Source organism: Scophthalmus maximus, chromosome 6 (genome assembly GCF_022379125.1).
Source record: "Scophthalmus maximus strain ysfricsl-2021 chromosome 6, ASM2237912v1, whole genome shotgun sequence".
Classification (NCBI taxonomy): domain Eukaryota; kingdom Metazoa; phylum Chordata; class Actinopteri; order Pleuronectiformes; family Scophthalmidae; genus Scophthalmus; species Scophthalmus maximus.
In genome coordinates this window covers 21,189,015-21,204,486 of record NC_061520.1, presented here as the reverse complement: position 1 = coordinate 21,204,486, position 15,472 = coordinate 21,189,015, and the positions used below count along the sequence as shown (strand labels likewise).

The 15,472-nt window shown below is 42.7% G+C and overlaps 1 protein-coding gene across 1 annotated transcript in view; it reads right to left on the bottom strand.

Moving 5' to 3' along the window:
- Window positions 1-15,472, bottom strand: part of LOC118310054 (caM kinase-like vesicle-associated protein) — a 32,863-nt gene continuing 17,391 nt past the window's right edge. Inside the window, exons 2-11 of the mRNA XM_035632812.2 lie at window positions 10,005-10,112; window positions 9,735-9,866; window positions 7,057-7,131; window positions 6,271-6,409; window positions 5,537-5,657; window positions 5,326-5,401; window positions 5,079-5,215; window positions 4,838-4,916; window positions 2,989-3,076; window positions 1-2,836 (exon numbers count right to left, since the gene is read on the bottom strand). Coding sequence (XP_035488705.1) covers window positions 2,477-2,836; window positions 2,989-3,076; window positions 4,838-4,916; window positions 5,079-5,215; window positions 5,326-5,401; window positions 5,537-5,657; window positions 6,271-6,409; window positions 7,057-7,131; window positions 9,735-9,866; window positions 10,005-10,099 — 1,302 coding nt within the window. The 5' untranslated portion in view covers window positions 10,100-10,112 and the 3' untranslated portion in view covers window positions 1-2,476. The remainder of the gene's footprint in view (window positions 2,837-2,988; window positions 3,077-4,837; window positions 4,917-5,078; window positions 5,216-5,325; window positions 5,402-5,536; window positions 5,658-6,270; window positions 6,410-7,056; window positions 7,132-9,734; window positions 9,867-10,004; window positions 10,113-15,472) is intronic.

Here is a 15,472-nt window from a genome sequence, read left to right as displayed (position 1 = left end):
TTACGGATGAATTAAATTTTATTACCATCAAATTCATCAACTCAGTGAAGGAGTACGGTACAGACATCACGAATGCAAGACAGGACCCACAGGTGACCACTGGTCCTGGCAAACATCACATCTACAAATACACCTGTAAGTGGTAAAATGAACAGACATGTAGTACTAAATACGATGAGCAATGTATTGGGGGGAAAAGCATTGCTTTGAATTGTGTAACAGTGTTTAAACAGTGTTTATTCGCCATCTAACAAAGAGAACGGACTACATGGAATAATCTATTCACATAAAAATCTCTGTTGCTTAAGCTTCTCGTTAAAATCTAAATATCTATCTTCAGCAATGTAGGAAATAATGTAGTATGTATAAGCTGACTGACTGTTGTGTATACCAAATCTACCTCAGCACATATCAAACGGAGAAATCTGAGGGAATAAAAGACTCGGCGACAACAAAGTCAAACTTGAGAGTCATCAGATAATTAAAGTGATTATTTTTCTCCCCATTTTTTTTCATGAAATGCACCTTTTCATGTTAAATTCACAGGTGTGCCCAGTAAGTACGCTTGACAACAGATTGGGAAGAGACGGATAATGTGGCCGAGCATCAGCCGAATGATGTGATACACTTTAATTATATAATCGAATCATTTTGTTGAAAATGTGGCTGCTGTCTTTGTGTAACTTGGGAATTAATTGATATCAATTGCGATTTTAGCGCAGGAAAAAATGTTGGGTCTTACAGGTCAGGAGATCGATATGCCCGTAATGCTTATCTGACAGTTGTCACACAAACACACACACACACTTTTCTGACAGCAGCCATGTGTTGGTTAAGTTGCCCAAGGGGACTTGCAAAGACTGTAGACTTTTACTGACAGGTACACGGATTTAAAATGACACCGGGAATCACAGTTTCTGCAGCCAGTCAAATATTGCTCAATTTCCTTAGAGTGATTAAAGAGAACTCCTTCTGTAGCTCATTATTAATGCTCAAGGGGACCAGCGAAAAGAAAGGATAGTTTGTTATTACTGGGTAGCAAGTATAAGCTGAAAATATATGGAAATAAAAAAATAGATAAATAATAAACAAATAAATAAGTTCTGAAATGTCAAACACGTGTCATACTTTTCTTTTCTCAGTATAATACAGGTCAACGAAACGGAGCTGGCGAAGACGATCCCAGTTACCACAAAGTCCAAATGATCACGTCTTCCCCTGACAGCCGCATGTGGTCTTTCAATGCACATTTTGTCTTGTGCCGGAATCACAACCAAATATCAAGACGTGTGTGGCATTTGAGTCCGTGTCCTTGCACAAAGGATGTGATCAAATCAAAGGACGCACAGATAGACTGATATCTCACAAAAACATGGACAGTATTTTTTTTGTCACGTGATGGATAAAGATGACATAAACACTACTGTGATGTTGCAAAAGAAGAAAAAAAAAAGGCTACAAATCAATTTGAATGCATAGATCTTCTATGTAATGACTGTCTCTTTAATTTCCTTTTCATATAAGTCAAACTGATAGCAGGGGCGCTCACCGATCTGTAATAATAGATTACAGATACAAATACATTCGCCTCAACATGGCTTGTGGCGAGAGGCGAGAGTGTTCATTATCCACCATTAGTAGTAAATGCAAAATGAACGGCAAAAAAGTGAGAATGCATGCTGTTTTGGCTACTTCTACAAAGGTCTCTATGTACATAATCTTTACACTTACAGCTATGAGGTTCTTTTCCTGAGCAGGAAGTTAAGCAAAGGAACATAGTGTTTGTGTGTATGTGTGCTTATATGTGAAGCTGCCTAATTCAACTCTTAGTACTGGACACAAAAAAAACTCCCAGTCACCAATTTCAGCATTGTCTGACGCACAATAACTGGTTAGTGTTGACAAAAACAGGTAGGAAAGATGAGCATACTTTCCGTGTGAGGGGCCAGAACTTACTGAGTAGGCTATTATGGTACAAGGTCCAAAAAATTAGGGCGAAGCAAAAAAAAATTATACCGACTCTGAGAACAAATACTGTAATTACAAGACTGGCAGAGAGAAGTTTCCCAAGTTGGTTCGTTAAAAGGGAATCAAAGCCGTTTTCAGCACAACCACTTCTTCCCATTTTCTCTTATCACCAAGAGAAGAATTAGAAAGTGAACTTAGGATGTAAGCCGCACCTTTTAGGAGCAAATCTTTCTCTGCCCCTAAAACTCAAATACGCGGGGATAGACTCGGTTCGTCTAATCCGACACAACACACCGGGGGGTCGGTAAAAAAAAGACACAATACGTTAATAGAGAAAGCCGATGCAACGCAGCACTCGGGAAAGGTAGCACACAGCCTCCATCAGATGATGCTAATGCTGCAGAGTGAGAGAGAAGCAGAGTCAGTGTCACCGTGCTAGCAGCTAATGTACAGTGTGCGGGACTTGGTGAGGACAGCAGTGGTCACGCGGGGAGGTGGGGTCGGGGGTCTAACCCTGCTCGTCCCCGGCCTCGGCCGATGCGTTGTGAGTAGTCGAGGCTTCTCCATTGCAACGCACCGGCTCGGCCTCCTGCGGCGCCGGGCCCTGCGGCGGTGGCTCGGGGGCCGGGGCCGACACCTCAGGTGAGGCCTCCGCCGCCGGTTGGCTCATCTCAGCTCCGGCAGGGAGCTCTGTGGCCGCAGCAGGCGCTTCGCCGGGACACGCGCCACGCGGCGGTGCGGAGGGGTCGGCGGCAGCCTGGGGGTCCGCGGGGTCCGCCGGGGAGCCAGCTGCAGGGCTGGTTGCCCTCGAGTTGCTCTGCTCAGGCGCCCTCAATCTCTTCATGATGGTGGTGACTCGCACTGCTTTCTACGGGTGGAGGAAGAAAGGGACTGATCTCAGATAGGTGATCTAACCTGAACAGTACTGCTCCACTATGCCCCCTTGTTCGAGGACCATAACAATGCCGTTGAACTCTGTGAAGAAGAGCTTCCTGGGGGAGAGAAACAGAACGGGCTTACCTTCCATTTAGCTCTGGCAAAGTTCTTCTCTATTTGTGCGCACACATTTTCCTTGATGTTCTTATCTGAAGCCGCGCCACCAGAGATCCTGCAGCACAAAATGGGAACAACACAACTTCACTACTGCGCTTCACGCTTCCCCCTATCTTTGGATGTGACAGGCTGCTGCACACAGTCTTACTCAATTTACTGCTCTATTCATTTTTTGGAATGGTAAACGTTCGCAAAAACTGTTTAACCTTTTAGGATTTATCTAATTCTTTTTCCTGCCATGGTTTTTCTCTTGTAGCTTTTGCAATTGTGACAGTGATTTATGTGAGCAATCTGATACTGTCCTCATGCTAACATGCTCTGAATGAACATGTTAACATGCTGTTATGTAGCAGGTGTAATTCTTACCATGTTCACTGTGTTCTATTGACTAAAACCGTTTAAATCAATGTTTATAATGACAATCCATCTAATGATAATGTGGAAAGAGTGTGACAGTGTGAGAGGGCGTCAATTGTAGTGATGAACCTATAGAGAATTGTCACCTGAATATGCAGCCCACCTCAGCTTTAACAAGCTTTATAGTTTGTGTTTAAAGGCTCAAAACCCCTATATACACTACCCGCTTATCACCAAACATCAGTTAGACCGAGTTATTAGACTAAGCAGGTAAACATAGTAGAGGCAAGGGTATTAGCAGGCGAACATTTGCTAGGGAGCACTAAACACAGTTGAAGTCCTTGGAAACGTCGACATAATCATCATTTATTAACAACAACTTAACACAAAGTTGAGAGAATAAAAATAATATAATACCACAAATATTTAAAGTATAAGTATGAGGCATTGAAGAACTGGAAACATAAAACCTTTAAATTCTGTAGATACATTTGAAGTTTAAAATATGTCCCTGATACTGCAAGCCCTCGGATCCTCGGGCAGTGGCAGAGCTGAGGGGCCTTGACTGAAAAAGCCTTTAGTCTCCTTTCAGTCTTGAGCCAGGACTCAGGCCCAGCCACAAGCCCTGGCTGAAAATATGAGGCTGAACTCGGAGTTCTCTGGAAGCAATAATTCAGCAGTATAACTCAAGAGCCACATCATAAGGTGCTGAGTAAAGTGTGTGGGATCAGTACAGTACCTACTATCTATCTATCTATCTATCTAATCAGTAACATTTTGGAATAATAATAATATAATAACAATAATGCATTTCATTCATAGGGCACTTTTTTTGGAGTTAGTTTGGAGCGAGGCCATTAGCTGCTTTATGAGTGATGAATTCATAAATCAATCAATGCCAGTGCAACAGTTCACCGAGTGTAAGTTGGCAAGTATAGGAGCAATGTGTCCATATTTCTTAGTGCCTGTGAGCATCCAAGCAACAGCGTCCTGAATTAGTTGGAGTCGGTGGAGGGAGCTCTGACTGATGCCAGTGGACAGCGTATTGCAATAATCATGACGGGTGGAAATAAATGCAGGTATGACCTCCTATAATTCAGTAGAAGACAGTAATGATGACTGATTTTAGAGAGTTGAGAGACAAAACATTTTTTTTTAAAATTGAGCATCAAAACAAAGATCTGAATGAAAAAATTTCTTGCAGACTGTTTCAATGATTTTGGCCAAGGGAAGAGATGTAATATGAAGTGGGCTAGCAAAAGTTTGTGGGACCATTACTTACGTACATACTCATCGTCACGGAATTTTAGATAGTTTGAGCATCGCCTTAACAATTTCAATTGACATGTCATTCAAACGAGAGAGTCTGATCTCATGTAACCTTTCTCATCACATTAATGCTGGCTAATCACGCTGCTCTGAATTAAACAATACAGTTTATCAAAGCTCTGTTGCCTACCATTCATGGTTTATAGCCTCCTGGGCTGTCAGCCTCTGGTCCTGATCCACCTCCATCAGACGGGCAACCAGACTCTTAGCTGTGAGAGGGAAATCACACAAAAGAAAGTCAGTAAGAAAGGGTTTATCTATGTGTTTGATCACTATAGACTGTAAGAAAAAAAAAAAATCACATTTGAAATGTTTACCCAGCAAGCTGTCATTTAGTTCCTTTAAAGTGTTCATCTTAATCCTTAAAGTACCTGAGTCCGAGATATCATCCCAGTATGGAGAGTCAAACTCATAATCGCCTGCGAGGATCTTTCGGAACAGGTTCTTGTCATGGTTTTCATAGTCGTCATCGTCGGTTTCGTCGTAGAAAGGAGGGTTGCCCGACAGCCTGGCGTCGCAAAAGAAAAGAGTATCGGCAGTCAAAAACATCTAAATGCCATATTTTAACCAGGTCTATAAACACGATTTCCTCTTTTCCTGTTTCCTGTCACAACTTACAGTATGTACATGATGACACCTGTAGCCCAGCAGTCAACAGGCCTGCCATATCGCTGCCTGCCAACCACCTCAGGGGCTGCACAAGAGACAATTAAAAAATTAAAAAATAGTCTCAAGTTTGAAAGCTACAATGTCCTGACACATGGCATTTTCCACCAATCTGCCTGCATAACAGCGTTTTTATTCCCACAGCGTAGGTGTACATTCTCACCCAGGTACTCTGGTGTCCCACAGGGGTCTTTGATCAGTCCATTCTCCAGCTTGGCAAGGTGGAAGTCACTGATGACTATCTTAGAGTGCTTCAATCGGTTGTAATAAACCAAGTTCTCCAACTACGCGGAAAGACAAAATTCATACAATATTTCATGTTGAAGATCTTTCATGTTCGCAGCAAAGTGAAGGTCGCAGAGATTGAATTGCACTGATTGTGTCACGTTCTAGCAGAAATAATGAGAAGACTAAAGAAACCATCTAAAAGTTCAATTATGCTTTGCTGATAATAAAAAAAGAAGAAGACTCAAATCAAACGAGACTTCCAGTATATGTGTATGTGTATTATCTTTGAGCTAAAACTAAGTGCTTGTATCAAGTTTGAAGTATTTCAACTCAAGGACTGCATTGATTTCAATTTAAGATGACAGCCCCGTACTGGGAACATGAGACTTATCCAGATGGAGAAACAGATGCAGACCTTTGCTATAGATAATGTTGAGACATGATTAGCGATGTAGGACAAAGAGGGCAGCCAAACAGTGTCTAACCTAGCGGACCCTCACATGCTTAAGGCCTCAATGCGTCTCTAGAAATCTATTCAACTAGAAGTCTTCTCTGTTCATTTCAGTGGCTGTATTTATTCATCACTAAATCCTCCGAGACCTTTTTCATGGCAAAGGCGGTTGAATGTGACACACTTCTGCTTACAACCTAGATTACGAGACACTTCACCTTGAGGTTTCTGTGAACGATGTGCAGCGAGTGGAGGTAGGCGACCGCCTCCAGCACCTGGCGCACCACGTTACTGGTGTCTCGCTCTGAGTAGTAGCCTTGATCCAGGATCCAGTCAAACACCTCTCTGCCTGTTGCTCTGTGGAAGCAGGAGGCGTGAAATGTGTTAGGCTGGGGTTAAATTGCGGGCCGGGTGTGTTTATGTGGCGCATCCACAAAGGAAGTGAGCCCTTTGGGGCCCTTGTGTGGGCTATAGCTGTAAAAAAAAAATGCCCACAGAAAGCCCCTATAGTGGTCCCAGAACGCTAAACCACAGTGGGCCTAGGTGGGTTTTCTGTGGATGTGCTATAACTGTACATTATTACTGAAATGTTTATCACATCATCGTCATCATCTTTGGACGAGATTTAACCCTCTGCCATACCTGCTTCAGGGAAACGGTTTTACTCCATGCGCCATAGAGGTGTTATTTTATCAATTTAATCCTAACCGGAATTCCTAATCCCACATATCCAGTGTTCTCGAAGGACGTGATGAGTGTCCTACATGAAGCATATTCATGGAAATGCCTCAAATTACCCAAGAACACGACGCTGATGAGAATGGAGCAGCTAGCGAGCAATCATATCCGCATACCAAATGAGTGGAGTCCAGAGCTGTGCTCGTATCTACAAGGCCTCGGGCCACAACGGCTCATTCCCCCACAAGTGTATAATCAACACATACAGTTCAGCAGAGGAAAAGCAGAGAGCCATTTCCCCTGGCTCATCAGACATCTGAACTCACAGTTCAAGGAAAAGGAAGTACTCTTTTTTGGTCTCGAAGACGTCCACCAGTTGGAGAATATTGGGATGCTTCACCCTGGGGAGACACGTCACAAAGCATAAGAGAGGGGGAGAATCAGAGGGAGAGAGAGAGAGAGAGATGTCAGGAGTCATGTAGGAGATGAAGTCTGAATCATTCATCCAGGACAAGACTGAGATCAACTCCATCAACTGCCTGTCTGTCCAGAGATTTGCAGATTTTACAGTATGTGCTCTTATGTGGGCATCGAGACAATTATTCCGAGGAACATGACAATTCGTTTGACACAATACCAGCTAGGAAACTTTGTGGTAAAGAGAATGGTAAAGCAACAGTATTTGAGGCTGCAGACTGTTGTCCTCGCCCGTCAACCCGTTTCTAAACTTCCCTGGACAATTCAAGCCACAATAGCTTAGTTACTGAAGGGAAAATTGAGATCTAGGATGGATTCGAGTCATTTTCATGTTGCGTCGCTGACAGGTCTGGTGTTTCACAACTGTAATTTACATATCTCTTACATCCGGAGCGAAGGGAAAACACTGCAGGGTGGAACTTCAAAGAAAATATATGATTGCACCTCATTTGGACAATTTATCTTCTGTCGTGAGGTGTTCTTGAAAGAACATACATTGGCAGACAGTGAATGTATTGTAGTCCAGCAGGTAGATAATAGGGAGACATTTGGGACATACGGTCATTTTGCTTATCACAGCTACACGTGGACGATAATATTCTGTTAATCTACAACAAGTCAGACGTTATCCTCCACAACCAGCTGTTGTAATTCTTGCAACAGCGTGAGTGCGCTGCACGCATTGGCCTACACGTGTGACAGACAATCATTTTCCTTTCCTCACATTGGATTGGTCTCAGCACCGCGCTCTCTGCTTCGCCACGAAGAAGAAAGAAAAAATGAGCAATCGCCCAGTGAAGTGTTTGTATTGGCCCTCGGTTCACAATCCCAGCCGGTCTCTGCTTCACAGATTGACGCAGCACAGGGCCACAGCACTGGACAACTCAACTTCAGCGTTGCCAGGAAGTCGCCGAAGCGAAGCAATATGTTACTACTGGGCAATATTGTTTCATCTTGTTGATGGAAGAGGTTTGGAAACGTGTCCGGTTTTTGGACACCCACATAACCCTTCGTTTTATATACCAAATTGAAATTCCCTCATTTTGTGGTTGTTAGTATTTTTAATATAATTTGTATATTTTCATATTATTTTCATGGTGAGCTTTTGAAAAAAAATTATGTATAAGATTAAAATGTCACGATTCGTATTATTAAAAAAAATATTGATGGGCGGCACTGTGGAGCAGAGGCTATCACTGTCACCTGATGAGCCGTCCACAGTGTACCCTGCCTTTTGCCCAAAGTTAGCTGGACAGTACATTTGGTGGATGGATGGATAAATATTACTCAAAGTGGCACAAAAACTAGTTTCTCAATCCAAAATAGTTGTGTACTCAATGTGCTATGTTTAGAACAGAGGACATGGAGAAGAAAAAAGCCAATGCTCAGATTTAATTGCATCCTCCTCACTTTAGGCCATTATCCATGGTTGTGTGAGATTTCCATAACAGCTGCTGCGAAAGGGGTTAATTATTTACCAACGACAAAGCTCGTGCACAACATTAATGATCCCCTCCAGACAGACATTATATACTCTGCTCGGAGAAAACGTGCGTCTATTGTGGTTTTTCTAAAATAAAAGTAACATTTCCTCATTCAAAACTTTTTTATAACATCTGCTCCATCTCCATCATTAAAAAAAAAAAATCCAGATTTTATGACTATGTAACTGGACGAAAGAAGTCTCAACTGAGTCTGCACGTCACACGCGTGTAATGGATCGACCACAACGGACTTCCAGCTGAGTTATCAGGTTCCTGAAAGTGAAAAGTGCCGTCCAGTGTCAAACTCTGCACGCACGTCCATCTGCACAGTGAGGCTCAAACATCCGAGTTAAGCAACAATAAGGAAGCCGCGTTTTTTAAAGGAGGGGTACGTATCAAAAGTAGAACGAAAAAAACTAATCGTGGCATAAGAGACTGACAAACAATGTTCATTCTATGTCATAAAAATGAAATAATCAGGATTAATACCTGAAGCAGTACTTCTTTTCATTTTTAATCCCTATATTCAAACACTTCACATTCAAGACTGCATTCGAAATTTTGCCAGCAATCATTCACAGCCTTTGCGAATATCACCAGATTTGATTATTCACAAAATGATTAGAGCGTGAAAAACGGTAGTAGTGCAGATCCCCATTATTGTCGTGTCTGAAGTGTAATTTTCAGAAGAATGTCTTCTCGTAAAGTAATCGCACCTTCATCTTCATCTCGCTTCACCGGCTGTCTGCGACAAATTGTTCGATAAGGCCCGGGCTATGCTAATGCGGCTTAGAAAGTTAGATTAATCGAGGGGAAACTGAGAGAAAGAAAAAAAGTCTCAGTCAGACAAACATGGCTGCGTGTGACCAGTCAGCAAATGAGCAAAAACCTAGTTTTCCTGTCAAATAAGTGTTTCAGAAATATAGAAAAGAAGAAAACAAATAGAAAAACTTCTGATGACATTGCCATCCCATACCTTATCACGCACTGGTTAACACGGGAATTTGGACTGAGGGGAACATTAATCTCAATCGGCAACTCACATCTTTAAGATGACGATCTCATTCTTGGCAGCCTTGCGGACTTTCCTTCCGTCCTTCTTTAGGAACTTTTTACACGTGTACATTTTCATCGTGGTTTTGTCCTTGGCCCTGAAAATCTCACAGAACTCCTCCCTGAAAGCAAGCACATCATCACAGAATGTCAGATGTGTTGGCAAAAAAAATATATAGACACAGATCGTGATGGCTGTGTGAGAAAGGATACAAACGTCATTCAAAACTCTCTCTACAAGCCACTGGTAAGATACTCACGATTTAACGACCTGACCCAGGTCATATTTGTCCGTCACGTCTGAAGGATTGTGATAATCCTTCTTTTCCCCGATTGTTAAACAGCCAAATGGCATGGCCACTCCTGACCTGCGGTACAAGACACAGACGGAGAGGCGGCAGAGGGAGAGAATGGAATTAATCACAAGAGAGAGATAACAGTTATGCTGAGAAAAGCTTTTCAACGGGGTGAGGGCTAAAGAGCCAACAGAGGCGGTGTGAGCGCAGCGGATGCTTGCCACAGAGCCTTTCATGGTGCTGCATTAATAAAGGCCAGAGCTTCAGATTTTTTTTTTTTAATGTTAATGCTAACTTATATAACTAATATGACATCAGGGTTTTGGGTTTTTTTTGCTGGGATGCAGAAGTCTGGACTGAATGTACCGGCGCTTTTTCTGCAGGAGGAAAGTATACGGACCCTAGGGGGTCAGGGTGCAGAAGGTGCAGCTCATACGATTCAACCACGGCAACAAGTGAAGCATTTCCAATCAAGAAAGGGAGTCAGAAGTTGGAGGCACATCACCGCGGGACGCGGAGAGGAATTTAAAGTACTTCACCGGCTCCGCATCAACACTTGAACCCTTCACTGCGACGGAGCCTCTCTGTGCCTCCCCCCAACAGCGAAGGAGTGAAATTTGACGCCAAGTCTGTGCAACTTCACTGTGTTTTTTTTCTTCTTCGCACAATCAGACGATTTGGAGTCAGCTAAGTTGGAGCAGTTATTTTTGTGTTTCAAGGAGTGAGAAAGGCTTCCTTTTTTGGGGTGTTTTTTTCCCCCCTCAGTCAGGAACAGAGGAAATTAGCTGTTTTTAGAGTCTGCAACAGTAAATGTTAATGTTGTATTTGCTAATCTATCAGTTGGACACGTATGAGTGACTAGGGATTAGACTCTCATCCCCAACACATCACTCTCACTGTAAAACTAAGCACACATGGTCATCAACAGGGAGGGGGATGGGAGATATGGATAAAATCCACCTTTTCAGTTAATTCAGGGCATTTTATATCCAACAAATGTACAGATTTCATCACATCGATGGAAAAAAAATCCATAAATTGGTCCTGCTCATCGATTTCCAATATTGCTCAAAATGACCAAACACTATGGCAAAAATATTAAAGGGATATCTTTCATGGTACAAATGGCTACATCTCTTACACCTCTGTTCACAGTGATATTGTAATATCGCCGCACCCAAGATTAAACACGTACTGTAGGGGGGGGAAAAGGTGATTTCATTGTTGAATGCTCTTCAACAATAGCCAGCTCGATGTGGGCAAATTGTTTTTGAAAGAAAACGGCATGTGGGATCGGTTACAAAAAGCAAGCGTGTGATTAACTGTTCCTCATGGTTGAAATCCCTGGACAGATTGGAGAAATCTGGTGGGAGAACAGTTGCTGCCTATCTGAACAACTATAACAGTGAAGTGTTCTTCAATAAGGCACTATTGCACCAGTGATACTGCTCTGGGGGCCATAGTACAACGCTGCAGTCTCACCGACAAGTCCCGAGCCTGTGTAAAACATTCTGTGTGAAGTTGCCGGAGAAAACAATTTTGCACGGCAAAAAACTCCTCCAGATGAATAAAGGGCAAGAAATATTTATTTCCTAGCCACGCAGCATCCATCTGCGCCGACAGTCTGGGTGATGGATGTCCACATGTAAATGAGTGCAGCCAGCATGCGAAGTAAAGCGTTCCGTGTAAGAAGGGCAATCTGTCCACTGTAGCTCCACGTACTGACTGTAATCCAATCTAAATGAGCGACGCTCAGTTCAGAGACGCGGCAATTTACTAAGAGGAATCTGCGGTCTCTCTCTGAACTTCCCTTTTTCTCGTCCTGGGACACAAGTCTGCGTTGTGTAGTCGGCATGAGGAGCTGACCTTCTACGACTTCCCATCTCTTTCCTTCGCCATTGATATACTGTACAAGTGCTTTTGGCTCAGAAAATCTACGGCACAAAGAGGAAAGAAAGGTTCTGCAGGAGCGGTGGTTTAAATGGACGTTGTTCTGAGTAAGTCTGGCAGAAGCCAGGCATTGGGAAAAATCGATAATATTCGAGAAAATATTTACACTCAGCAAGTAGCTGTAACACTGCACAGGAGAGCTGAGCATTGTTGAGCAGGAGAACAGGCGGAGAAGCTTTCTGAGTCCAATCAGTGAAGACGTTAACAGTGGGACTATTGAGACAAAAACAAAAAAAGAAGAAGTTAAACACGAAACCAAAAGTGATTCCACAAAGAATCTCATTCAGCCTCTATTTGTTTTCTCAAAAAGTGCAGATTAGGGTATTGGATGAAGACTTTTTAAAGTATTTCAAGCAGAACGAGCCCGATGCCGGCTGCATCACATAACTGTGTAATGGGCCCGTTTAGACTGACCACCATCAGCAACATTCAGGCATTATCTCTCTATGTTCCGACTGCTATCTGCCCTTCGGGGGCACCGATCGATGCCTCGCGATGCTTTATGGCCCAGCGTGTGACTCGGGTACCAAATTTTTTTTTTGGAGACGCAGTGAGGATCTACAGGTCGGAGGATAATGAAGGGGATGGTGATAAAGATCATGGGCTTATTAGATAAGCACAGCTCCTCCTGTAGCCAGACAAGGCGATGAGCAAACCTGTGTCTGGGCGAAGTTAAAGATTAGGACAAATGCAGCACTTACGGATCGGCATAGTGTCGAAAGTTTTTAATCATTGGTAGGGAGGATTATTTCTGCTGCCGTGGGATAATGTGGGTGCTGCATCCCAGTGAAATGGCGGGTACCTGTTTGGTATGGTAAGCCTTTATGTACGTGAAGGAGCAGCTGTTTGCACTAATCCCACCATGAAATTCCTCTGAGACGAAGAAGTGTTCCCTCGTCTTTTTGGAAATCTTTCATTTGCTGTATAGTTTTTTTGGCTCTGCCCTTCGTTCACCCCCGACTCTTTTAATCTCCCTCTGGCTCAGCAGCCTCTAAATGAGGTTGCACAGTAAAGATCAGACCCCATGCATCATACTTGTGCTGACATGTGCAGGTCATTACAAATTCACTGAAGTGAACCTGAGAAATGCTAAGGCTCAACAGATATGCAGGGACTATATTTTACACCTGAGCAAGATAAACAAAATAATGATCATATAAAATATGCTGTATTCATTGCACATGAACTTTGATGGATGATACGTTTTTTGTCGTTCGTTCTTTATCCCGGGGCACTGAGTGAACTCAAATCATATGCTACTGATTTGCTGTGCAAAACCATATTTTCAAGGAAAGTTGTGTGTGATTGTAATTCCTATTTTTTTTTTAAAGTACCATCTGTGGAAAAATCTGTCCATTTAATACATGCTGTCGAAATAAACCTTTTTTTTTACTTAAATTCTGACGGACTACCAATTATTCGATCATCCGTTCCATTCTCTTGTCCACATTTGAAGCTGCACTAATCCATTTTGAATATAAACAATGGATCAAATGACTACATTTAGTGTGAAAGGTTTCATTCAGATTATCTAGGTTTTAAGAGCTCAGGTAGCCAGAAGCATCACATCCAAGGTAATGCTAAAATTGTGACTGTGCCCGTTGAATGTGAAAGCAAACAATTTCCCAAACCAATGTTTTAGTGTGATATTACATCAGTGTTGTGCTTTTTGCACTGATCCCAAGAGGTTAAAAAAACCAAAAAAAAAACCTCTATGAATCCAAGTTTAACTTCCACCATTTTCTCCTCCAGGCTATAGCGCTGTGTTTGTCACAGTATTGTACAATCCCTTCTCAAGGGGTATTTGGACAAACTAGTATTTCGGTTTTGACAAGGCTAAGCTCCGCGATCTAAATGATCATCTTCCCCTTCTCTCTGATGTTCAACCTTTCTCTTCTGATCCTGGGGATTGGCCAAAGCCACACAACGGCACACTCTGCAGCTATTAGGAGACAAACCCTCGACATTTATTTTCTTCCATCCGCGCTGAGCTCCTGGAGGAGATTGTGATAGCACTTTGCCTTCAGCTGGAAGGAGAAGATAAGTTCAAGAGCACAACATGGGCACGGCAGAAACATTTCAGTTTTAACAGAGACCAGTGTGCCGTCTTGAACTGTGTCCTCTCACTATCTCTTCCAGTGAAGAAAGCAGGTAAACTATGCTTATTAGGAAAACAAGGACTGGGGGACGACACAAGAAAAACAATTTTCTTGTTGGACTTGACTTGAATGTTCTCCACACACAATGCTCACAGGAAACTTAGCAAGAGAACTTTTCAATCACGACAGGATGTTGAAGTTTCAAGCTTCTCCTCCATGTTTATTTATGATGATGTTGAACACTGTACATGACACTTGTCAAGTAAAAGGTGAACAGCATCTGAACAGGTGATCTGAGAGGTCAGACTGAGCTGCGATGTCACGAGATGTGATCTGAATACCAACTTTAAAATAAATGATATAAACTACATCTCATCTAGCAGGACCTAATTCTACAGTGAATTTGTCAGACGTGCACAACATTTGTTGTTGCTGTTTGGGTGGGGTAATGCATACATTTTAAAGACATGACCACACCAAAAGTATTCAAATATTTTTAAGTCAGGGGTGGAGTCTTAACACATCAATGGGTGCCAAGAGAGAAAGTCAAATCAAAGCCAAAGTCCAAAGTAAGTAATCAGGATGATAAGGAGGCAGCCTAGCGGTGCTGCTAATACTACTAAAACACGACCACTTATCAAATTAGATCTCATTAACTGTAATTGTGCATCTGCCGCCATTATGTTCCAAAGGTTCAAAATGTGGCACATCAATTTGCTAATGACCGTCATCGCCTGCTTTACACTAACAACGATGTCCCATTAATGTCAAGGCTGTCTGACACCGAGGGGAACTCTTGTCAACCAAGGGCCAAACCAAGGGCCAAGAGAATCCATCAGATCTCAGATTTACTGTATGAACATTGTACTCCAGGTTGAATATTGATGTTATGCAAATCCGAATCCATTGATACATGACCCCGGCAGTGCCTCTGTCACAGGTGGTGAAATCCTCTCTGCACCACTCCCTGAATATTTCTATATAATGAGAGGAAATGGGCAACCTGAGCTTGTGATGCAATGAACGTACCTCATTTGTTTATTATTTCACAGTAAAATCTGCATTAATTCAGTGGGGAGCCAATGTATTTGTTGAAGCACTCCTCAGACACCCGCCGGGGGAAGATGGAAACAAAATTATGTGCAACATTATCACATTCATTACTGTACCTCACAAGAGTTATGTCTTCTTACATATGACTTTAAGCGGGAAATGGCTTCTTGGAAATGTTGATATAAAAGTGTGCATGCGCTGTCTCATGGGTCTCTGACCACACTAATTAGAGTCGCAATGCAGCATATCAGGCTTCCGGTTTCAACCACTGTGGGGGCCAGCGGAGAAAGTCTGTAACGATTGGAGAAGGGCAGGGCAACAACAGCAGAT